At 40.8% G+C, this 26,775-nt stretch overlaps 1 protein-coding gene across 1 annotated transcript in view; it reads left to right on the forward strand.

The window, feature by feature from the left end:
- The window catches only part of TENT2 (terminal nucleotidyltransferase 2), a 72,786-nt gene that overhangs the window by 32,445 nt on the left and 13,566 nt on the right, over window positions 1–26,775 (forward strand). The window contains exons 10-12 of the mRNA XM_054032576.1: window positions 2,763–2,891; window positions 7,234–7,277; window positions 22,214–22,350. Coding sequence (XP_053888551.1) covers window positions 2,763–2,891; window positions 7,234–7,277; window positions 22,214–22,350 — 310 coding nt within the window. The remainder of the gene's footprint in view (window positions 1–2,762; window positions 2,892–7,233; window positions 7,278–22,213; window positions 22,351–26,775) is intronic.

The following is a 26,775-nucleotide window of genomic DNA, read 5'->3' on the forward strand; positions in this document are numbered from 1 at the left end:
CTTACCGCGGGTCCAGACGCGGCAGGCAGGCAGGCTCCCCCGTCGATGCCGCGTACTCCTCTCTCTGAGCTGGAGTACCGGCGTCGACGGCAAGCACTTCCGGGATCGAGCCGGGATCGATTTATCGCGTCTAGACAAGACGTGATAAATCGATCCCAGAAGATCGATCGCTTACATCCGGACCAGGAAGTAAGTATAGACGTACCCTAAGTTTCTAGTAGAGGCTTGTCTTTAAAGCATTCCCATTTTACCATCCACAATTTTTATGTTTGCATATGGAGGGCAGCCTGTTTCTTTTCCCATCTTCAGTGATTACTGTTTGTGAATTTACATATGTTCCAGGGTCTCTTTCCAGGACCATGTTGGCAATAATACTGGCTTTATGGAAGGAAATTTACTTCTCTTCCTGGCCAATTCTTCTGATAAGGGTCTGTACAAAGAGAAGGCTGAAGCAAATACACAGAGTGATACAATTCCTACTGTTCAGATTCAGGACAGACCCAGACACATGGTGCCACGGAAGTTAGTCATAGGCCTATGCTGAGGAGACTACTGCCAGCTACAAAGTCTCATCTTGGAAGAATGTAAACCGAGTATGAAGATTGTCATAAGGAAAACAAGTGGTGTCACAGGAAAATCTAATTCTTACTGCATCCTGTTGGGAATTCTGATCTCAAACACAGGCATGCTTCAATGATCCAGAGTTCATATACCTGTCCAGTAACTTCAGGTATCACCCTATATCATCTGTTGGCAGAGCTGTAGCTGCAAATATATACTCTCCACTCCCCCAGTTGTTGAATGCAGAGAATCAAAGGGATTCTTTCCGATTCCCTTCAGGGAATGGATACCTGAAAGAGAGAGCACATCATCCACTAGCTGGAACGCAGTGGTTCAGTGAGGTCTCAGAGCACTTACTCTTATCTTTTACATGGATAACTAACCTGTTCTGGTCAAGACAGTCAGCATGTCAGATAAGATTTTCATAATAACCGGGAAGAACAGAATCTGGCCTACCTTAGAGAGATTCTCTCATCAAAGGCTGAACAAAGTTTCTTATGTCTATGTGCACTGCCCACCAATGGGGAAACGAACACCAAGATTTACATGGCAAAAGTCAAATTAGCAAATTGGCTCCTCCACCCAAAAATCTCACTTATTGTAAGCCAGTTTGATGGGCTAATGATTGATCTCTGTGCATCTGGAAACCTTATAACCTTGCTGTGCATGAGGAGCCAAGGTGTGAAGTAGTGAATGACATCTCATAAAGCTGCGTAAAGTCCTGGCTATATATCTTCCCACCTTTTCCACTGCTCCCCAAGATAATACAAATGGAACAAGACAGTTGCAGTGTTGCTGATTTTTCCTTTCTTCTCTCAGGCTTGATTAACCTAGCAATGGATCTTTGGGTGTGTCTGTCTCACACAGGAGGTCTGTTAGTGCAAGACCAGTCCTCCATCCAGGACCATACAGGTTTAAAATGAATACTTGGATGAAGTATGTTTTGCTTGGGCACTCTTATATTCCTAAAATAAAGCCAGTCTAGGGGAACTCAAGGCTATGTTTCACTGGTTTAACACGGTAATTAAACTAAGGGCTTTGTACCAGAATAAGTTCTATTTGACTTCTCTTTGGGGTCCATAAGATCAATAAACTCAATTCTTTGTAGTATGTTCTCAGCATGTTCAAGAAAAGATGTTTTTATACAAATCCAACATTAAATATTTTCTTAAGTCATCAACTTTACTCCAACCACACAAGGTTAGAGTGTGACTCGGGAACCTCATTGTGCTCCTTACAGTCTCAGTATTGTACTTTTAATTCGGAAAGATAGCCCTCACAATGCTCATTGCATTAATTCCTTAAGTAAATTCAAAATATTCCTTCTTTGGCTAAGCAACAAAGTACAGTCCGTAGGCATGCTGACAATCTCAGGGTAGAGTATATATGTGTTCTGTATTGAGATGGCCATTAGTTAACCAAATTCTGCATATTGGTTATCCAGTCTTACCTGATGACATTTCCTTTCTTTTGGCAGAAATTTTTTCCACAGCTTAATGCCGAGGGAAGAGAGATACATCATTTACTTATTTTTAATGTCCATATTTAAAGGATGATCCTGCTTTCCACCCTGTAGGCATATTGCTATGAAAATACCATTGTAATGGATCTGTGGACCTTGGTACAAAGAAAAATAGGAAAAATTATGCATGTTTACCTGAAAATTTCCTTTCTTCAAGTTATAAGACCTACCTAGGAGGCAATGGATTATCTAGGGTAGAGACTGACATCCAAGAATTTGGGTTTGTTTGTTATGTGGAATTTACCATGCTCTGCAATAAGAGAAATTGTTTTCTTCAAAGTATATTTAACATCATCTGTAATTTAGGAAAACAGATTTTAATTATCCTAGCTGTGGAAGTTATCTCAACTTCAGGAGGTGGGGCATTCCCCTGCTACCAGTGATTGGTGGGTCCAATTCTGTTCCCCAGCTGCAACCAGGCTGAAGTATCCATTGTAATGGATCTGTGAGCCTTATTATTCAAAGAAAGGAAATTTTCAAGTAAGCATGAATTCAATTTCCTATTCTGGTAAGATGACAGTAGCTCTGGGATAACTAATGAAATTCTGTAATAGGCAGGAAAAGAGGAGGGCGACATATAGTAGGTGGTGTCATGTTAACCTGGAGGGAATATAAAAACTTTAGCATTGACAATTAGTTAAAAATTGCTTGTTTTGATGAGTATTTATTTTACTTACAGTTGAGAATCGAGTTCGTCCATTAGTACTGGTGGTTAAGAAGTGGGCGAGTTTTCATGACATAAATGATGCCAGTCGTGGTACTTTAAGCAGCTATAGTCTTGTGTTGATGGTTTTGCACTATTTACAAAGTAAGTATGTTTTCAGCTTTTGAAATTGTCCCTTTTTAAAGTAATATTTTCTTAGCTTTCATTTTTTTAACATTAAGATCTCAAGTAACCTGATAGAAGTGGCTGAGGATAAAGTGAAAATTATTTTTGTATTCTTTTTCCTTAATGCTTCCTCTTATGTAGTGAGGATGGACCTGTTCGCTGGAGGCAGACTAATTCTTAATAAAAATGTGTTTAGAAGACTTTGTATTGCTATAAAATAAACTCAAGCCCAACTTAATATTTTCACTTTACAAGAGGTAGATTTTGGTTAACTGCTCTGCTTTCAGGTTATTTTTGTGTTCAGGAATGTCTTCAGGATATCCTAAGGGGGATTGCATGCTATTGGGTGGCCTCCTCTGTATTCTGATTTCCCAGGACCTGAACAACTGGGGCGCAATGAATTCATGCAACCAGAGCTTAAGTTCATGAGAGCTTCCTTACTATTGATTTTTCATTAAGGGACTGGTATATCCAGTGATCATGAACTGCTGGGGTCTCTAAATGTCCATAGTCTCTCATCTTTTCTTGTAGTTTATGTATTGAAATATTGAATTTCTATCTGTATTTGGTAAGTCTCAGGGCTGCTGAGTTGAGGCTCCTTGTTGCAAATTCAGGGGAATGGTGCAGCGCAGCGATTGCTTCTGTAAGCATAAAATTGAACTGCATGCTCATGGGTCCCTCCCCCAATATGCTTATATTGCTCTGTTATGTTAAAGAAATCTCTCTACATCATCTCCTAAACTGTTCTGCCTGCTTAGGAACATAGAATAGAGAATCTATATCAAGTCAGTGGTCCAGCTAGTTCAGTATCCTGTGTCCCAGCTGTGGTCAGTAGCAGATGTTTTGAAGTACAGTGCAAGAAACTCTAAGGTGTACAGTTATGGAGTAACTTGTCTTCAGAGGAAGTTCTGTGTAGCCTCTGCCACTTAGAGGCTGATTTATGCCTCGAAGCATGAAGGTTTGTATTCCTTCCAAATTCTTGTTTTTAATCTTTTCTAATTAACTCTCCATGTTCTTATCTATATAAATATCAATCCTTTTTCTAATTCTACTAAGCTCTTGGCCACAAAAATCCCTTGCTGTTCTACCTGCAAATTGTGTGCATTTTTAAGTTTTTCTTTTATCAGTTTGCTGCCTTTCAGGTTGCTTAGTTTTTCTTTCCTGCAGGTAGGAAGATAGACATGGCTCTCTTTATTCACTTTTTCATAATTTTCTTGGCCTGGATGTCTGATATCCAGCCTAGAATGTATAGCTGACTACTTACTAAAATGTCTCAAGGAGCATGTGATACCATGATTGCTCTGCAGGTTTTTTACAACAATTCAGAAGTTAACTAAAAACACAGTTAACCAGGTTGATGGCTCTGATTATTGTAGCAAGACAACATCTATAAGCATAGCAATTTAAAGGCATATGTCGTTCCATGAGTAGTTAAATTGTTACCTCTTAATTCTATCCTGCCAAGACTGTGTAGATATTCCTAATGTAGCAGTCACTATGGTATCTAGGCACCAAATGTAAGAGTTAGTCCGTATTGTCCTATTATGAGTATGTTCTTGGTCTGGTTGTCTGCTATAGGTTCCTTTGGGGAGATGTCTATGGAAGGTAAGAGTCACTAGCCAAAATATTAAGTCTGTTTTTTTTTTTTTTTTTTTGTGACTCAGAAACCTTCTGGTAGGTGGTGGAGTGTTTCCAGAATAGTTCTTGCTCCTTCCAGGTTTAAAAAAATGGCTATATTGTTTGCGTGCAACTGGGTGGAATGGATGTAAATCATTGAAGCAGCCAATTTTAAAAAATGACATAATTGGGAAGTTAATCAGTGAGGTCTTTGTCAGTCCTGGCCATTTTGGTTATAGGATCAAAACCACTGTGGGCCTTCCGATCCTAAGATTCCAAATAAGAAAGCTGAAGTGTGTGCAAGAGGGGGGAAAAACATATTTTCAAAGAGTTATGAAAGCCATTTAGCAGTCTTTTAAAACTGATTTGGCTCAAAAGTTATAAACCATTTGATGTGGTCAGTGGTAAGCTTTCAGTGTAAGTAGGCTGCCTCACTTGGAGATTGAAGGCAAGGGCCGCAGTTTTTTTTTTATTTTTTTTTTTATTTTAATATTTGTATTACAGTAGCACCCAAAGAGTTCACATTGGGGAACTTTTTGCACTAAATGTTGTGCAAAACCACAGATATAGACACTCTCAGGTTAGAAAAGCTTACAGTCTATAAAGACATTTGTTCTACAAATGGTAGGGAAGGGAGATACAATGGAATTCATAGATTTTTATATACATAGATATTTTGCAATTACTACTTGTGAGGAGGTAATAACTGCACAAAATCCCTGTGACAACCACTGCATTTGTTTGTGGGAAACTATTAGGAACCTAATGTGTGTTTTGCTATCTCCTAATATTATTAAGCAATTGGAAATTAGTTGGAGAAGCAGCACCATGTGATCAGCCAGCTCCCCGAGGAGACCCAACAATTCACAGACCATAGTTTGGGAACTTTTTAGCTATGTTAGATCAACCTCCTGGGCTAAAAAGGCTGGGGGAATGTGTCTCTGGATATATGCACAGCTGCTAGTGGATGTATTCCTAATGTTTTATTTCTGCAAGATTTACTAACACACAACCGCTGATCACACATTTGTAGGAGGCTATTGGAAACAGCTTATCTTTCTTAATTTTATACTTTACCTACAAAAATCCTAGTAAGGAGGTATAGGGGAAGAAAGGAAAAGCAGATATTTCATTTATCAGTAAAATTGAGTCCATCTTTCCTCCCTAGTACAATCAAATCTCTGTTCTGTTTTCTTTTTCTCTTTGCCAACCATGCTACTGTAGAAATCTTTTTTGACCTATGGCTTGAGTTTATTTTATAGGTACACACGTTTCTTGAGCTTTAACCTTCCTACATGAACAGGTCCATCTGCACTGTATTGTAGGAAAAGAGGAACTCAAATGGCAAATGTGATTACTGACCAATAACATTTCCCCCCTTTATAGCCCTAGACTCTTGATGTATGATGTAGACTCAGATGAAAATATCTTGAGCACTCAGATGGCTCAGATTTTGCTTCCTTTCCTGTCATTCTGACAGAATGCTGGGAAATCTCCAAGATGTCATAGAAATAAGATAGCTCCTTCATATCCCCAAACGCCCACAAGCAAAGGAAACCTTGAGCATTAAAACAGCTGTGATCTTATTCTTAGCAACTCAATTAGTCATTGTAGCATTCTTTTTGAAAATATGAAAGTCCTATTGCTGAGAATTCTGCAGGTCTAATTCTCAGTTCCCCAAAACAAAGGATATCTTAATGATTGTTCCCCTCTGAGACCCAGTTTTGAGTTCTAGATGCTAAACTTCATTATCGTTCTCTTAAGGAATGGTATAGATGAACTGTTTTAAAAAATGCTGATGGAGTGACATCATAGCTTTAGTGCAACAAGGAGCTAGCTACCAGATCTGCAGCTCTAATAAATAAATAAATAAATAAATAATAAATCGTTAAATGGAAACTCAACTGTTTTTTGTGGGTTTTTTTTCTCTCTCTATTATGTTTAACACCATCTGATATGGAAGATAAATATTTGCCGCATTATTTTTATTCTTTGTGTGTGTCCTGTCTCTTTCCCTCCCTCCCCCACCACCCCCAACACAACTCACTCCACCACCTCAGGGTTTTATGAAAGTTAAAATTACCAATTTATTTGTTAGTGCACTAACATCACCAATGTCCACGTGGCTTTGGGACACTGCTTAGCTGTGTAGTAATAGCAGGAAATAGCACAGAAAATAATCTCTCTAGGGCTTTTGTCAGCAGTGGCTACTGGATATGTGGGACATTTTATTTTATTTTTAATTACTTTTGATGACAGTGTGGCAGATTTTATATCTGAAGAACTGTGTATTATCTAGAATCTGGAAGACATCCCATGCCATGTTATAATCATGTTAGGGTAGATCCAAGTACTTGAGTTAAGCCATGATTATCCTTTTTGGAGTCTAAATAATAGTGGCCTACAATAACAAATTAACATGAATTTTAAAATGCAGTGTCCAGCTGACCTAGAAGTCTTCATATGTTTATTCTACAAATAGTAATATGTTGATAACACTTTCATTTAACTGAATAATTTTCATATTATGAGATATACAATAAAGTTTATGCAGGTAATTTTAATTTCACAAAGTACATGAAAGTGAAATTCAGAGTAAAAGCTTCTATCATGGACTTTCAGTCCACACCTTTGGTGTAACTGATACAATATTGTTTTCTGTGAATTATGTGAATCACAGCAACTTTAAACTTTTTCTTTATAGCCCTACCTGAACCCATCCTTCCATCCCTCCAAAAAAATTACCCAGTAAGTGTTTCTTATAAATTATTATTACATCATATTTTGTATATAAAACTGATTATCTACAATATTAATGTGAATACTTTAAATCAGCATTGGGTAAAATTAAATATAGCTTATGGTCATGGTCATTGGAACACTCAATGCCATTTCATTTGTGTGCAGAAAGGTTATCTGCTGATTCTGATAATTCCTTTTTTAGTATAAACAGTTTCAGTTACATACAAGATCAGTTTTCAACACAGGATCAGACAATGTGCTGTATTGTTAATAGGAGCTGCACACCTAATTGACCATGTACTGTGCTGAAAATTTATCAGTTGCATATATTAGTCTGGTGTAACATTCCGCTTGCTATTTCTTAATACTCCTTCCAGCAGTGCTTTCATTCTTGTTGTCTGTCAGCAGCAGGAAAGGCCAGGGAGAGAGCCAACTGCCTAGCTGTTGAGTCACTTGGATCCTCCATTTGATCAAATTTTTAGGCCAGCAGAGGACAAACCTTGCATATTTAATATGGAGGATTGTGCGCGACCTTCCCATGACTTTAGGCTTCAATTCCATCAAGTGTGTGGTGTGTGCGTGTGGACACTTACTGGTATGCCCAGGCAGTGTCCCACTGATTTCCTATGGGACTACTGGGCATAAGAGTCCATGCTGTTGGATCTGTTTGTAGGATCAGGGCCTTAACTGGTGGCTCTTTGACTGAATGCTTCCTGTCTTTTTACAGATATTCAATTGGAAAAGCAAAGGAAGTTATTGAGTGGCTATACTCTGTATTTAAGTTGTTCAGACACATTCCTTATTCCTTCCTTATTCTGTTTTCTTCTTCCTGTGTATCACTTTTTTCATATTTCTCCCGAACATCTGTCTTTTCTCCTCCATCTGTGCCTTCATATTCTTTGCTCCTCATTTCTCTCTCATATTTCCTATAACTCCACTCAATCTCTTCTCTTGGTCTCTTTATGCTTTATGATGTTACTGACAATGACAGTTAGCTGTCCAGATTGTGCTGAATCAACCCTTCAGAAAACCATGCTTGCTACCATCACACACTGACAGCAGGAAGAGCTGCTTTCAAAATTGCTGACTTTCTACAGCAGGGAGAAATAATAATATCCAGCTCTCATATAGCAATTTTTATTCACAGTAGTCCAGTGTAAGCCATTACACACAGTTAAGATTAACAAGAAAAACTTTGAAATAGAATATAAAACTCAGAATTTGTAATTCCATTGACCCTGCTGACTCGGTAGCTACAATTAGTCTTTAAAGGGATATTTTATTTTTACATGGTGTTTTTATTCTTTAGAAGAATACTATACTTTTATATCTTTTCATCTCTTCTCTCAAGATTCACTTTTTTGGTATTGCATTACCTCTGAAGTTGCTTATTATTTTTTGTAAATATCATAGTCTGTGTATTTAAAGATAACTGAACTTGCCTTCAGGTCAACATTTTATGTCATGAATATTGCAATTCATGTGAAATTTAGTTGTCCTTTGTTCAGCATATATTTTTGAGTGTCACGACTCCTACAATTTGTTCCTCGTAAAAAAGCATTTGAACATGTTTCTATAATGCAGTGTTGTCATAGCTGTGGTTCTAGGATATTAGAGAGACAAGGTGTGTGAGGTAATATCTTTTTTGGAACCGCTGCTGTTCGTAAGAGAGGCAAACTATTGAGCTTACACAGATATGAAGAAGAGCTCTGTGTAAGCTTGTCTGTCTCCCCAATAGAAGTTGATCCAATAAAAGATATTACCGCACCCCCAGTGTTTCTAGGGTTTATTTGAACTCTCACAAAATGCAGGTGTTCACATTGTGGACTTGCCAAAGCAGTAGAACTTTCCTAGGAAAACATATTGTGGGAATTCATCTGTTTTAATCTGAAGGCGTAAATTATTTTTAACTGTGTTTAAGTGACAGCAATTTCACAGATAGGCACTTGTATTTGTGGTGGCAGGGTAGGTATTATATGGTTAATAGCCATTACATTTACTCTTTTGGGATTAATTTATGACTATATAGTACCATTAGATGTAATAATAGTCTAATCAAAATCTTGTATTAAAATAATAAAAATGTTGGCTTCTTGCAATTTTCTAGCAGACTGTAGTATATTGCTGGCTCCATCTTCTCCACCAAGAATGTAGTTACTTAAGTATTCAACTATTGATCTGAAAATTGTAACTCCTACTGTCAAGGCTGTATCCCCACTTTGAACCATTCCCCTCCTTCCTCCCACCAACTTCTGGTGAATACAGATCCAGCCCCCTTGGATCTAAAAACAAGGAAAAATCAATCAGGTTCTTAAAAAGAAGGTTTTTAATTAAAGAAAAAGGTAAAAATCATCTCTGTAAAATCAGTATGGAAAATAACTTTACAGGGTAATCAAACTTAAAGAGCTCAGAGGACTCCCCTCTAGTCTTAAGTTCAAAGTACAGCAAACAAAGATAAACACTCTAGTAAAAGGTAGATTTACAAGTTGAGAAAACAAAGTAAAACTAAGACGCCTTGCCTGGCTATTTACTTACAAGTTTGAAATAGGAGAGACTTGTTTAGAAAGATGTGGAGAACCTGGATTGATGTCTGGTCCCTCTCAGTCTCAAGAGCAAACGCACTCCAAACAAAAGCCTTTCCCCCGCTCCGCCCCCTGAGATTTGAAAGTATCTTGTCCCCTTATTGGTCCTTTGGTCAGATGCCAGCCAGGTTACCTGAGCTTCTTAACCCTTTACAGGGAAAAGGATTTTGGAGTCTCTGGCCAGGAGGGATTTTATAGTACTGTACGCAGGACAGATGTTACCCTTCCCTTTATAGTTATGACACCTACACATTGGATAAACTACAAATTTAGAATGAAAATAAGGAAGACCCTACAAAAAACTTTAACTCAGGATGCTCAAGTGCATTTCACATTAATGTAATCACTAAAAACTAGGGCTGTCAGTTAATCACAGTTTACTCAAGTGATTAACATGAGTTAATTAACTCGATTAAAAAATTAGTTGGGATTAATTACAGTTTAAATTGCACTGTTTAATAATAGAATTCCAATTGAAATTTATTATAAATATTTTGGATGTTTTTCTACATTTTCAATTTTATATAACAGAATACAAAGTGTACAGTGCTCACTTTATAATATTTTTATTACAAATATTTGCAAAAAAGATAAACAAGAAATACACCTCTACCTCAATATAACGCGGTCCTCAGGAGCCAAAAAATCTCACCGCCTTATAGGTGAGACCGCGTTATATTGGGTTCGGTCCGGTACGTTGTGCCAGACTGGACCGGCTTCCCCAGCGGTGATTTAAAAGGCCCAGTGCGCCAGCTGCTGCGGAGAGCCCCGGACACTTTAATCACCACCGGAGCTCCGGCAGCGGGCCTCAGGAGGGGATTTAAAGGGCCCAGGGCTCCACACTAATTCAGATATAACGTGGTAAAGCAGAGGGGCTCGGATGATGCTTTAAAGTGCCTGGGGCTCCCCACTGCTTTACCGCATTATATCTGAATTTGTGTTCTATCGGGTCGAGTTCTATCGGGGTAGAGGTGTATTTCTCAATTCACCTTGTATGCGAACTATAGTGCAATCTGTTTTTCATGAAAGTGCAATGTACAGATGTAAACTTTTTTGTTACACAATTGCACTCAAAAACAAAACAATGTCAATCTTAGAGCATACAAGTCCACTCAGTCCTACTTCTTGTTCAGCCAGTTGCTAAGACTTATAAGTTTGTTTACATTTATAGGAGATAATGCTGCCTGCTTCTTATTTACAATGTCATTTGAAAGTGAGAAGAGGCATTTGCATGGTAGTGTTGTAGCCGGTGTTGCAAGGTATTTATGTACCAGATATACTAAACGTCCATATGCCCCTTCATGCTTCGGCCACCATTCCAGAGGATACATTTCGATGCTGATGATGCTCGTTCAAAAAATAAGGCGTTAATTAATTTGTGACTGAACTCCTTGGAGGAGAATTGTATGTCGCCTGCTCTGCGGTTTTACCCACGTTCTGCCATATATTGCATGTTATAGCAGTCTCGGATGATGACCCAGCACATGTTCATTTTAAGAACGCTTTCACTGCAGATTTGACAAAACACGAAGGTGCCAATGTGAGATTTCGAAAGATAGTTACAGCACTCGACTTAAGGTTTAAGAACCTGAAGTGTCTTCCAAAATCTGAGAGGGATGAGGTGTGGCGCATGCTTTCAGAAGTCTTAAAAGAGCAACACTCCAATGCAGAAACTACAGAACCCAAGCCATCAAAAAAGAAAATCAACCTTCTGTTCTTGGATTTGATGCAGATGATGAAAATGACCGTGCATCGGTCTGCACTGCTTTGGATCGTTATTGAGCAGAACCCGTCATCAGCATGGAAGTACATCCTCTGGAATGGAGGCCGAAGCATGAAGGGGCATACAAATGTTTAGCATATCTGGCATGTAAATATCTTGCAATGCCAGCTACAACAGTGCCATGGGAACAACTGTCATCACTTTCAGATGATGTAAATAAGAAGTGGGCAGCATTATCTCCCGCAAACGTAAACAAACTAGTTTGTCTTTGCGATTGGCTGAACAAGAAGTAGGATTGAGTGGACTTGTAGGCTCTGAAGTTTTACATTGTTTTGTTTTTTAAGTGCAATTATGTAAAAAAAAATCTACATTTTGTGTTACCCTTTCATGATAAAGAGATTGCACTACAGTACTAGTACGGGATCAATTGAAAAATACTATTTCTTTGGTTTATCTTTTTACAGTGCAAATATTTGTAATAAAAATAATATAAACTGAGCACTGTAAACTTTGTATTGTGTTGTAATTGAAAACATATTTGAAAATGTAGAAAACATCCAAAAAATTTAAATAAATGGTATTCTATTGTTTAACAGTGCGATTAAAATGGTGATTAATCGCGATTACTTTTTTAATGTCGCAGTTAATCACGATTAATTTTTTAAAGTTTGACAGACCCACTAAAAACATAAGAAATGTGCTAGTTACAGAAATATCAGAGTCCAAAGAAAAACACATATATTACTTGTGATCACAGTCCCACAGAACAATATATATCTCCACATTCTGATACTGTTTGCCAATGCAATTTGTTCCCTTTCAATACAAACCTACACCATTCCAGTTATTCAGAATCAAATACACAGCTTTAACTTGTCCTGAAAATACTTGTAGGACTTTGAGAAATGTCTAATCTAAATTGCAGATAATAGGTAACATATGAGGAAATAAGTGTTTTGAATAGGAAGTAATAAAGGCCAGATTTTCTGCTTCAGTCTAGCCCCTTTAGTGTTGTGACAGTGCAGAGGGGCTGGAGAGCAATCAGATCTGCCCACCTGTGGAATTAATTGTCACGGGGGAGTTTGCAGCTGGCAGAGAGCTGACATTTGTACCTCTGAGTTTCGGAGGAATGCTGGGTCATATCACATGTGGAGTTGTGTTCTGGTGCTTCCAGGCTGGCAGACAGCCTCTTCTGGGCTGTAGTCAGATGCATAAATTAGAGCAGCCCTGAACCTGCCTCTTAAACTCCTTTAATCTGCACTGGGTCTGGCATTGTATTTGCCTCTGAATGAGGCATCTATTAGTGGCTATTTTGTATTTTCCTCCCTCCTTCCAGCTCCACCCTTTGAAAAGGTATGTGAGGGAAGACACTCCAAGACTGCTAGAATCTATGCTGATAATGTCAAATTGTAGATTTTTAAAGGAAAATTACATGGCCAGAGTTTCCTTGTGTGTGTTGCTTTTGAGTAATTAGCTGTGTTGAGTGTTGGGTGGAGGTTTGTGTTCCCTTCCAATAAGACATGTAGAATGGGAATATATATTACTCACCAAAGGCTTTAAGCAAAGTAAGCAGTCATGGGATAAAAGGGAAGGTTCTTTCATGGATTGGTAACTAGTTAAAAGATAGGAAACAAAGGATAGGTAGTCAGTTTTCAGAATGGAGAGAGGTGGAGAGAGTGGTGTCCCCCAGCGGTCTGTACTGGGCCCGGTTCTGTTCAATATATTCATAAATGATCTGGAAAAAGGGGGAAACAGGGAGGTGGCAAAATTTGCAGATGATACAAAATTGCTCAATATAGTTAAGTCCCAGGCACACTGCGAAGAGCTACAAAAGGATCTCTCAAAACGGGGTGACTGGGCAACAAAATGGCAGATGAAGTTCAATGTTGATAAATTCAAGGTAATGCACATTGGAAAGCATAATCCCAACTATACATATAAAATGATGGGGTCTAAATTAGCTGTTACCACTCAAGAACGAGCTCTTGGAGTTGTCATGGATAGTTCTCTGGAAGCATCCACTCAATGTGCAGCGGCAGTCAAAAAAGCGAACAGAATGTTGGGAATCATTAGGAAAAGGATAGATAATGAGACAGAAAATATCATATTGCCGCTGTATAAATCCATGGCACGCTCGCATCTTGAATACTGCATACAGATGTGCCCCATCTCAAAAAAGATATATTGCAAAAGGTTCAGAAGAGGGCAACAAAAATGATTAGGGGATGGAACAGCTGCCATATGAGGAGAGATTAATAAGACTGGGACTTTTCAGGTTGGAAGAGAGATGACTAACGGGGGATATGATAGAGGTCTATAAAATCATGGCTGGTGTGGAGAAAGTAAATAAGGAAGTATTATTTACTCCTCATAACACAAGAAGTAGGGGTCACCAAATGAAATTAATAGGCAGCAGGTTTAAAACAAACAAAAGGAAGTATTTTTTCATACAAGGCACAGTCAACCTGTGGAACTCCTTGCCAGAGGATGTTGTGAAGGCCAAGACTATAACAGGTTTCAAAAAAGAATTAGATAAGTTCATGGAGGATAGGTCCATCAATGGCTATTAGGGATGATGTCCCTAGTCTCTGTTTGCCAGAAGCTGGGCATGGGCGACAGGGGATGGATCACTTGATGATTACCTGTTGTGTTCGTTCCCTATAAGTTATCTGTTCTATGAAGAAGACACTTGTGTTGGCCAACTTTAGCATAAAGTTGGCCACTTTCTGAAGACCGGATACTGGGCTGGATAGGCCTTTGGTCTGACCCAGTATGGCCATTCTTATGTTAAATTGAAACAGTTATAATGAACAATCGTCATTTTTTGAATGCTATGTTATGTTGGAGATTTAGCCATTTGAATGTTAATTTAGAAATGTGACAGCAAAGAAATTTGTTAGCTAGAGGGAGATGAAGAAAAGGTGGGACTAGAAGTCTACATTTCTAAAGAGAGACACTTTAACTGTATATTCAATTCTAAGCTAATAGGTAGATATACTTGTAACTTTATTGAAAATTCAGTTATTACTGTACGTGTTGAGAGCTTGTTGATACAAACTATTTTCAAACATAAAGGGATATAATCCCCCTACTACTGCAGATGTCATAATGCAACCTTAAGTATAGGTCAATACCAGTGCCACCATAATTACAGAAAATTGCATTGGTTATTCTATTCGGTAATAGTAAGCATTGTACTATCTTACTGTAATGGTACCATATAATATATGGTTTTGCTAATATTCTACAAATGTGATACAAAACTCACTTGGTTGCTATATTGTTGGTTTGTAGAATTGATTGTTTATATTGGCACTCTTGTTAATAGCTCTGTGTACAAAATACTTTTTCAAGCATATTACCTGTTTAAATTTCTTGATTAGTCTCTTATCTATTTAGTCTATTACAATATTAGATCATGTATATAACTTCCAAATCATAATGTGTAACAGCCAATCAATATCCTAGTAAAAAAGAGTAACTAACTCCCTACAGCTTCATCTATGCACTAACTGGTACTCTGCACCAAGCCCGTGGAAGAAATAGATAAGCACCACTCTGCTTTATGTGGGCACATTCCACTTTTTTGTTGCCTGCAGTGAGAAACTCACTAAAGATAGGGAGATCCTACTTAAGTTTCAGTCTGTTGGAATTCTTTATTGCACAGCAGCATCACTAACTATAACTTTTGAGCTTCCGGTTGAGCCCTAAATAAAGGAAGTTTCCAAAAGGAGGGCAAGGGAAGAGGTGTTTTAAAATGATAAGCTGGAGGAGTTTGGTTTCCCTAACATTCAGTGGCTAAACATTAGGAAAACGTACTCTAGCTGTGTAACACTCCTGTGCCTAGGAAACTTAACATTGAGCTTCAGCACTTGATAAATCAGCACCTCTCTGTCACAGGATTACATTCTCTAAAAATACTTTAGCAAACTATAAAGATATTTTGTTCACTGAAATTGAACCACCAGCTAAACAATGGAAATTGAAAGGAGTCATGACCCCAAAAAACAAGATGATTCAGTTTCATCCAGTCAGTACCAAATGTTTCACTGCTTATGCAAGCTAGAGGAACATTTTCCGCCTAGAATGCAAAGAATAAACCCAGAAGATGACAATTTGGATGCAAAATTTCAGGATCCTTCAGAGCTTGTCTATACTTAAAATATTACAGCGGCATAACTGCACCACTGCAGTGCTTCAGTGTAGATGCTACCTACGCTGATGGGAGGGATTCTGCAGTTGGTATTGGTAATCCACTTACCCGAGAGGTGGTAGCTAGGCCGACGGAAGAATTCTTCCGTCGACCTAGCGCTGTCTACATTAGGACTTTAGTCAGTTTAGCAATGCTGCTCTGGGGTGTGGATTTTTCACACCTCTGACCGACTTAATTAAACCAACCTGATTTTCTAGTGTAGATCAGCCCTGAGTCTAAATCAGTCTTTTCAAGGCTACATAATAGACTATATCCATATTATCTCATCTACAGCATATCTCAGAGTTTAAAGACTATTTAGCCTTTTGAGCCATAAATCCTTTAAGATATAATTTAGGCTAAATCTTCAAGAAGGTGCTTGTAATGATTCTTTCATAGAAGTGTCCCTATGCTATGGGCCTGGCTGGAGCCTGTCCCACTGCTAGGGAACCTTGCTCCGAACCTGAGCCAGAGCCCGAGTGGTCGCTCCCCGATGACCAAGATGGGGGCCGATTGGTGGCTTTGTCCCAATCGGTACCGGTTGCCCCTCCCAGAGTTGGATCTGGCTGACCTCGATGAGTGTCTAGATCGGGGCCTCGGTGACCAGCGGCGATCAGCAGATCTGCGACGGCACCGGGTCGGCGATCTATGCCTCACGCTTAACGCATGGTACCAGGATGTGGAGCAGGATCGGGAACTAGAGTGGGCTTGGCATCATGAAGATGTAGCCACGCAGTGATGCTGCCCTGAGGGATTGGCGATGGTCTGGAGAATGGTACTATTGGTCCCTTGACCTGTCCCTGGAGCAGTACTGGTGCCGTGGAGATACCAGGTGCCGACTCTGAAACGCCTGCTGAGGGGTGCGTGCCTCCAGAGGTCTGCGCCTGGTTACCAGCGAGCCCCACCTCGAGCCTCTCTGCCCTTGTCCTAGATCCCTCCCTGGCCCCTGCCGAACTGACTGGACCTGCTGTCACAGGATCACGGCCAACTTTTGCACCCGAACCTCGCGTCCCTCCACCTCACAGCATGGATGTTGCAAGGCTGAACCTGGATGAACGGGCCTGTTCGGATGGGGTCCAGAAGGTCCTTCTCGAGAGTAGAAAGCCCTTGACTAGGCAGACCTACCTGGCAAAGTGGATGAGGTTCTCCCACTGGGTGGCTGAACGGGACATCTCCCCTTCTCATTCTTTGGTGCAGTCGATCTTAGACTACCTGTTTCATTTAAGGAACCAGGACCTGGCGCACTCCTCCATCAGGGTGCACCTGGCGGCCATTTCCGCCGCAGACTGCATTCTCCTATGACATGATGGTCAGGTTCCTTAGAAACCTCGAGAGGCTCGTTCCTCAAGTCTGGTCCCTGGTCCCTCAGTGAGATCTCAACTTGGTTCTGCCCAGGCTCATGGTCCATCCTTTGAGCCTTTGGCCTCATGCTCCCTATCTCATCTATCATGAAAGGTAGCTTTCCTGGTGGCGGTGACATCGGCAAGTCTCCGAGCTGCAAGCCCCTGACCTCAGCACTGCCATATGAGGCCTTCTGTAAGGACAAGGTCCAGCTCCGGCCCCACCCAGCTTTCCTTCCCAAGGTGGTGTCCACTTTCCACATGAGCCAGGACATCTTTCTTCCGGTCATAAGCCCTAAGCCCCATGAGACTAGTGAAAAGAGGCGCCTTCACGCTTTGGACATAGGAAGGGCACTAGCTTTCTACCTAGATTGGACAAAACCTTTCCGTAAGTCGACTCAGCTTTTCATCTGTACAGCTGATAGGATGAAGGGCCTCCCCGTGTCCATGCAAAGGATTTCTAATTGGATTACCTCTTGCATTCGGACCCGCTACGAGTTAGCATGAGTCCCTCTGTCACTGATCGTCAGAGCCCACTCAACTGGAGCGCAGGCATCCTTGGCGTCCTTCCTGGCACACATTCCGATCCAGGACAACTGTAAAGCTATGGCGTAGTTCATGGCCTACGATGCCATCACACAGCAGGCCAGGGACGATGCTGGGTTTGGCAGAGCTGTATTGCAATCTACAAGTCCGTGAACTCCTTACCTGCCTCCAGGGGTACTGCTGGGAGTCACCTAAGTTGAATGGACGTGAGCAATCACTCGAAGAAAAGACGGTTACCTTTTTCTGCAACTGTTATTTGAGATGTGTTGCTCATGTCCATTCCTCAACCCGCCCTCCTTCCCCACTGTCGGAGTTTTTGGCAAGAAGGAACTGAGGGTGGAGGGGGGCGGGCAGTGCCCTATATGCCGCTGCATACGTGCACCACTCCAAGGGGCGCCAGATCCGGTCCCCTACAGATACTGCGGAGGAAAAAACTTCTGGAACCGGTGCATGTGGTGAGCACACACACCTAAGTTGAATGGACATGAGCAACACATCTCGAAGAACACCAGTTACGGAAAAAAGTAACTGTCTTTTTAGCTGCCTAGTATTCACATAAGGAATGTTTTTTGTTAAAACCTGTCAGAAGAAAAATTATTTAATTTCAAAGGGAGAAGTGGGAGGAAGGAATTCTTGCACATGCATGTTACTTTTCATTATATGAATTCATGACCTGCAAAAGCTAAAGCTAGTGTGTGCTATCTTATACATTATATAAAAGCTTTGAAGTAGTCCTTAATCTCCATTACTCTGTCAGTGAAACAGCTTGTTTTAGTTGTGGGAGCTACCGTCCTTGGACACTGGTTAGTTCTTCAATCAATGCATAAAGCTGGAATAATGAATTTCAGCCCTAAAGAATTTGCAAGCTCACACCAGTTATCTATTTAAAGAGTGGTATTTTGCCTGATTAACTTTGTCAACTGGTGATCAGCAGCCCTTGAAGTTCCTGGGAAACCTTATGGAGGTGTGGGAGTATCCTCAAAGTTCTTAAACATTTTCCTGGCAGTAATATCAAATACGTGATATGCAGTTTGGTTTTTTGCAGGAATGAGGGTGGATTGATGATAAATTTCTTTGATTTAAATCACTAAATCAGCAAGTGGAAAATCATGTTAACCATTTGTACATTTTAGTTATTTTCCAAATGAAAATTTCATTCTCATTGGTTGCATCCGAAGAAGTGAGGTTTTTACTCACGAAAGCTTATGCCCAAATAAATCTGTTAGTCTTTAAGGTGCCACCAGACTCCTTGTTGTTTTTGTAGATACAGACTAACACGGCTACCCCCTGATACTTGATTCTCATTGGTGTAACCATTAAAACATAGTGACTTGATTTATTTACTGTACAGCTAAATGCAGCTTTTAGACTAGTTTTGGTAGTACTTCTTGCTAAAACAGGAGCACACACTATAACTATACACATTTATTTAAGCAATTATATAGCTAGTTTAACATACATTTATTCAACAACTAAGGCGCAACAAAGTACTGGCATTTGGTGAAAAAAATAAATAGCAGTATTCACGTCATTAAACCTGAAAATAGGTAATACAATATATGATACATTGTGCCGTATTTATAAAGCTTGACCTCCAAATTTAGTTAAATGTTTTCCTCTTGCTGCTGTTTTTTTTTTTTTAGAAAAGCCCCCTTAACTTATTAGTTAAAATATATTAGGATTCATTAGTTCAACATCTCTTTTTATTTAGATGATACTAGATTACGATAAAAAGGTAATAGGTTGTCATGAATTCAAATTAAATTTCAAACCGGCTTATTTTAAAAATAGTATATATTTTAAAAACCTGATTTCAGTTTTCAAAAAATTATTTTAAAAAAATCATTCACTGTGACAAGCAGAAATTAGAAAACAGGGCTTCTTTCTGTTTCAGAAAGTTTAAGAATTGTTCTTATCGGCCGAGAATAGCGGCTGGCCTTTTTGGATCTTTTGAATGTGGTGCATTTCCAGCTTGTCACAGGAGAAGTCTTTTTCATATTTGCTATGCTGGTGCCTGTGTGATTGCTGGTAAGCAGTAAATTTAGTGAAGAAGCAGGCACAATAGATATACCCGAAAATTCCATCAGTTATATGATTATTATAACATTTAGGATGTCTATATTATGAGTAACTTGTCTATGAACTTAGGTTTCCTAAATACTTGTCGTCTTAAGCTTTGGTTGCCAACTTAAAAAAAAATTCTAGTGATAATGGTATCTGATATTTTTTCACCCATCCTTTATTTTTTTTTCCTGTGTATGTTTGTGCTTTCTTCTTGGCTAAAATATTTACCCTGGTGATGCCTGATGTGTTGACTGATGGTGTTACTATAACTGTTTGTTGGCAGTAGATTACTTTTCATGGCAATCTGGATTTTCTTTGTTTTAGTTCCATAAATAAAAACTAGGGACTGTCATCATCACGTTCTTTAAATATTGGCCAAGTTTGGTTAATTTAGATTAATTCCTGTATGTTTTTCATGGTCCAGGTGCTGAGCTAAGTGTGAGCTAGTAATTGTACTAATGAAAATAGCTCATTTATTAATCTGTAAAATAAATGGGGCAGTACTCCCTTAGCCTAATTCCTTACCAGTTCAGTATGACCGCCTCAGTGCAGACTGGTGGATTTTTCTTGAAGTTGGGAAGATCTTGGTGTTTTGTTCGAATACAAAACACCCCATGATAAATCCCAGATTCCATTTCAGAAGTGTCTAGTAAGAGCATGTAAATGTAGAAACAGTAAATGTCTGCAATAGCAACTTCATTATGTTCACCTTTCTGTATTTTTAGAGGACAGCAGCCCCAGTTGTCAACTTGTGTGTGTGAGGAGGGGGAAATATCTTAGGGTCCTTGTTACTATATGTTATGGCTCTTCTGTTCACACCCACAGCAAACTATAGGGATAGCTTCCACTCAGGCATTACATTTCTGGTGGAACTGATGTTAAAACAGTATGGTACACTGCAGGATCTTTAGATGTTTACTGAGTGCCTATTGATAGAGAATGTGACTTTACTTGTATGTGATATCCACATCCCTGACCTTAGTATATCCTGTGTCTTTTAGTTTGTAAGGTATTAGATGGGGACCTCTGGACATTATAATATAAATGAATATACATGACATAATTATGTGAGGTAGAAGAGGAACAATATTTTTGGTAACTGGTAGAGTGATCTTTATCAGAGAGGGTTAATTATCCAAGGTCACACAGCAAGGCTGGCAACAATGGAAACAGAATCCAGTAGTCCCAAACCCTATCCTGCTGATCTAACCACTTGAGCATACCTGACCATTTTACAGATGGTTGTCTATTTTGAACATGGAGATAGTGCTCAAAAACCTTTTTGGAGTACTGCTAAACTTGAGAAGCTTGCTGTAAATTTCAGTTTTATTTTCTGAGAGCTTAGTAAGCACATTGAAACGAATAACAAACAGAATAATAAATAAGTGACCCTGAAGAGGTTACTTCAGTTTTTGCTAATTTCTTCTCTTGCCAGCTGCAAGATTGCTTTCAGAAGTCTGTTAATTTCTATACATTTCCTTTTTAAAAAGTAATACAATTAGTATTAAAGTTGCAATTCAAGAACTAGAATCTTTTCATATGTGCCCTCATATTACAGGGTTTTCAAACCTATTGCATTAGCTAGGAACACAAGGATGAGTTACATCCCCTTTCTTACGATTCCTTTTGCCGTGCCTCCATATTCTGAGGTGAACTTGCAAGATATGGTGCTGTACAAGTTTCTCAAACATAATAATTAATAATACAGGACCTGTATGCAAAATGGCAAGACTGGCAGTTGTTTGCTGCTATTTTAACATGCCCAGCTTATGTTTAGGAAAGTTAAATTGTTATTTAAATTTTCTCTTTTGTTTAATTTTTTTTTAAGTTATTTAGTCTTGGGTGGAGAACTTTCTGAATTGGTAAAGGCAACTCTTCATGTGGTCAGCCTCCAATATTTCTGGTGGAAAAACAAAAGTGCTATGGACTATATAGTCAGGTATATCTTGGTTGTTAAATGATTTTTAATGATTTCACTTAACTTGATTAGAGGAAATGCTACCACAGTCTTTGAAATCATTGTATGGGAAGATTCAAGGTCACATAGGAGTGAGGGGTTTGACATATTGGTTTAAAACTAACTATGCAATATGAAATAAGTTTCCCCTCCCTTTCAGACCTTGTCTGTCATAGTGGGTATGCAAATAAAAATTCAATTTTGAGATTTTTCTGATGTGACAGTTCTTAGGCAGCTTCATGAAGGGAAAGGGAGCACAGGCAATAACATATACTGACTGTCCCCATGCAGGGGATGATTAATTCTCCTTGAGGTCAGTGGAGTTACTTGTATGCAACAGAGGAGTAGGAGGAACAATAGGGCACTTCTCTAGTAAATAGAAACTGGGCCATGTACACTTACAGCACTTGCTAAATAAATGATGGGCAACTTTCGTGTGTGTGTGTGTGTGTGTGATCTTGAAAGCACCTAGATTAAGTGCAGTCATGCAGCATGTACTTGACGAAAGGCTATATTCTCTATTCTTTTATTTTGACAGGAATCTTTTAATCCTACTATGCAGCTGCACCTTGTACATCAAGCTCCACGCACCGTTCCTCCTTACCTCTCCAAAAATGGATCAACTCTTGGAGACTTATTAGTGGGCTTCTTCAAATATTATGCCACAGAATTTGAGTAAGTGATAAACTTCTACCTGTGTTTAGCATTTTGCAGTAGGTGAAAATGCTGCATGCTTGGATGTAGCATGCTAACATTTTAAGACTGATCAGCAGAGAGAGAGGAATGGTTTGGAGGCAGGATGGGGGTGATGAAGAGCAAGGAGAGAAAGAAATGGGAAGGGATACATGACGACAATTGAATGTGTCTGTGTAAGCTTGGCAGTGAGATGTGCCTACTATTGTTTAATAAACTACCTCAGTTTAATCTGCAAAATAGTCTGTCAAAAATCAAATAGCTCTATTGTCCTAAAGCCAGCTATTTGTTAGTGTGCTATTTTAGATTGATACTTCCCTCTCCAAAGAGATTCAGAGTTTCTGGATGCAACTTAAGGTATTGATTTTGACCTGAAGTAGGTTGGGTCCTGGTTACTTCAGTGGCTTCTTCCCTTGTTTCATAGTGTCACCTTATATTAACTGAGAGATGCTTTACCTAACAATCCCCTGTTTGACCCAAACAGTTTAGGTCAAAACAAACACCTTGAAATTTCACCTGAAAATCAACTGCTGTTTAGTGCAGATCAGAGTACATTTTACATGATCTGCAGTTCTTCTTCGAGTGCTTGCTCATGTCTATTCCAATTAGGTATGTGTGCGCCGTGTGCATAGTAGCTGGAAGGTTTTTCTCCTAGTGGTATCTGTTGGGTTGGTTCAGGCGCCCCCTGGAGTCGAGCCTCTATGGCACCGTATGTAGGGTCCTGCCAACCCACCGTCACTTCAGTTCCTTCTTGCCGCCTGTGATGGTTAGCTAGCACACTCATTTCTCTTGCTTCGGCAAGCCTTCTCTCTAGTGGTCTTCAGACTGTTCTCTGTAAATAGTTAAATCAGTTAGTTAGTTGTAGTTAGTTTAGTCATTGTATAGTATAGTTAGAATTCCAGTAAGGAATTATTCTGGGGGTTACTCCCCATTTTTCCTACCCTTCTTCCCCCCGCCCCGGCACCGGGGCATGCCTCAGTCCCCAGGGTTTAAACCCGGTGCAGCTTGTAGCAAGCCTATGCCCAGGGACGACCCTCACACTTTCTGCTTGAAGAGTCTGTGGGAATTACATCAGAAGGACTGTTTGCAAGATCTGCAAAGAGACCAATGATTAAAAATCCTTCTGATGGAGACTGCTCTCCATCCCCACTCGGAGCAAAGTTTGGCCGAACCAATGCTAGCATCTCTACATCGGTGCACAGTGCCCCAGCGTCGAAACGGGAGACTTCAGCGCTGAGAAAGGACTCTGGTAGAGACGCTCAGCACTGGCAGGGCTCCCTGCAGAGGGGCTCTGCACGTAGTAGTGCACAGCACCGCTCCTAGTCCCCGGTGCACTGCAAGAAGAAGGTGCTGGACAGGGCACTCACCCACACTGAGACCGGGACGGAAAAACTCAAGCAGAGTGAGGCCTGCATTGGGCCTCGCAAGCGCAGCACCACCTAGCCCACCACAGTTAACTCTTGCCTCAACAAGGGGTCAGTTGAGTCTGGCTCTGCAGGACTCCCCTCTTTGGGAGAGTCGCGGAGAGGCTTTGGAGCTGCCTTCCACGTCAGAGATCTGCGAGGCGGTGAGAGAGCTCATTGCCTTCATGGCACTGCCTTCCCCATCCAGGCGAGACCAGGCACTAAGTGCAAAGGCAGTGACACCCCCGAGACCTTTGGTGCCGTCCTGAGGCAAGCCAGCTGTAGACCAGCAGGGAAGTCACACCGGTCCCCAGTTTCCCGATACTGCTCTTCCGTGGTCCTCTCAGAGTGAGTCCTCCCAATCAGACTCTGAGCCAGAGTCCTTTGGGTCCAGGTGGAGCCAGCACAGATTGGAGTTCAGATGCTCCAGATTGGACAGGGAGAGACCAGCTGCCCCATGCCGCAATAGTCACTGCACCAGAAGATCCAGCCCCGCACGATCCTCTCAGTGCCGAAGGCCAGGAGCAAGAGCTGGTCCTGATTAGAGCCTCGTCTTCGTCATCACCAGATGAAGCAGTGGCTGGAACCTCCACGGCTCCTGTACTCAAGGACAATAGAGTCCACCAACAGCTCCTGAAGAGGATGGCCTGGTACCTGGGGATCCAGGTTGAGGAGATCTGAGTCCTTGGACCCCATGATAGACATCCTGACCCCCTGGTGACTCTCTGAGTTGCCCTGCAACTTATGGCAGACCCTCGCCTCCCTGCCCCTGACGGCAAAAAGGGCCACCTTCTTTGTGTTTCCACTCATTCCACTCCGATCACTCTGCCGCTGCTCTTGGACCTGATAACTTGGGATCACTGCCGTCTTCAGCATCCCAACCTCGAATCTCTCCACCTCATGGCTTGGAAGCTCCATGGCTAAATCTGATGGAGCTTGCTTGGTCTGATCCAGTTAGGGAAGTTCTCCTTGGTAGTAGGAAACAGTCTACTGGTGCCACCTACCTACCCAGTTTGGTCATCGCAGAAACATACATCTCCTACGCACTCATCAATGCCTTTTATCTTGGGTACCTTTGGCACTTGAAGCAACATAGCTTATGTTTGGTGCAACAAGGGCTCTCTGTGCCATCAATAGAAGTCCACTCGGCTGCCATTTCTGCCTTTCACCCAGGCGTGGCTGGCCGATCGGTCTTCGCCAACCCGATAGTTGGATGTTTTCTTAAAGGACTTGACAGATTATACCCTCAAGTACAACAACCGATCTTGGATTGGGACCTTAACCTTGTTCTTTCCAGACTAATGGGGCCCCACTTTGAACCACTAGCGACATGCTCTTTGCTCTCTGTCTCATGGAAGGTGACATTTCTGGTGGCAATAACCTGTGCCAGGAGGGTGTCAGAGCTTAATGCCCTAACATCCGAACCTCCTTACACAGTCTTCTATAAGGACAGGTATAGTTCAGCTTAGACCGCACCCAGCCTTCCTCCCAAGGTCGTCTCCCGTTTCATGTTAATCAGGACATTTTTCTTCCAGTTTTTTACCCTAAGCCACATGCCAAGAGCAAAACCTTCACTCTTTGGATATTGGCCTTTTATATCAAACAGACGAAACTACTCAACTATTCGTCACAGTAGCAAACAGAATGAAGGGACTCCCAGTCTTTTCCCAAAGAATTTAATTGTGGATCACATCCTGTATCTGCCCATGCTACGATCTGGCTAAAGTGCTTGCCCCCACCATGACAGCACACTCCATGAGGGTGCAGGCATCTTCAACGGCGTTCCTGGCCTGGGTTCCAACTGAGGAAATTTACACGGCTGTGACCTGGTCCTCAATCCACACTTTTGCCTCTCACTGTGCCATTACCCAGCAGGCTAGAGCGGCGCTTCAGTCAGCGAACCCATGAGCTCCAGCCCCGCCTCCAAGTTCCTGCTTGAGTCTCCTAATTGGAATCAACACGAGCAAGCACTCAAAGAAGAAAAAACGGTTACCTACCTTTCGTAACTGTTGTTCTTCAAGATGTGTTGCTCATGTCCATTCCAAGACCCACCTGTCTATCCCTCTGTTGGAGCAGTGCTGGAAAGAAGGAACTGAAGTGGCAGCAGGTTGTCAGGACCCTATATATGGCACCATGGAGGCGCAACTCCAGGGGGCACCTGAACTGATCCAATGGATACCACTAGGGGGAAAAACCTTCCGGCTACTGTGCACGCGGCATACACACACCTAGTTGGAATCGACATGAGCAACACATCTTGAAGAACAACAGTTACTAAAGGTATTTTTTTAATTAAAAATGTATATTACTGTAGTGCATAGAAGCCCTGGTTATGGGCCAGAACCTCTTTGTGCTAGGTGGACAAACACAGTACAAAAAGGTTGTCCCTAACCCACAGAGCTTAAAATCTAGGTGTGAGACAAGAGATGGGGTGTACAAGAAAACAATGAGACAGTCCTGGTCAGTATGATAGGCAGTGTTCTCAGCATACCAGCCACCTAACCTTTGACAAGTTTTTTTGTAAGCATCACAAACAGAGTTTTAAGGAGGGATTTGAAGGAGGATAATGAGGTAGCTTTGTGGATATTCACAATGAGCTGCTCCCAAGCATGAGGGGCAGCATGGGAGAAAATACGAAGATACTTGTTTGAAAATGTAATAACTGGCTGATTGGAGACTGGTATCATGGGTCAGTTGGAGAAAGGAGTTGACATCATAACAGTAAATTGTAAGATAATGGGTAGGGTAGAGAGAGGCCATGAAGGGCTTTGAAAATGAAAACATAGCTTATGTTTGGTGCAATAAAGAAGGGGGAGCCAGTGGCGAGATTCAAAGAACGGGGTGACAGCCATAATGATGAACTAGAAAGATGATTTTTACAGCAGCATTTGGAATGGATATGAATAGCGCAAGATTTCATTTGTCAAGGCCAGAGAGAAGGATGTTGTAGTAGCGGAGACGTGAGAGAAGAGCGTAGATGAGGTTTTAGCTATGTGGATAGATA

The sequence above is a fragment of the Malaclemys terrapin genome, chromosome 6, assembly GCF_027887155.1.
Source record: "Malaclemys terrapin pileata isolate rMalTer1 chromosome 6, rMalTer1.hap1, whole genome shotgun sequence".
NCBI classification, from domain to species: Eukaryota; Metazoa; Chordata; order Testudines; family Emydidae; genus Malaclemys; species Malaclemys terrapin.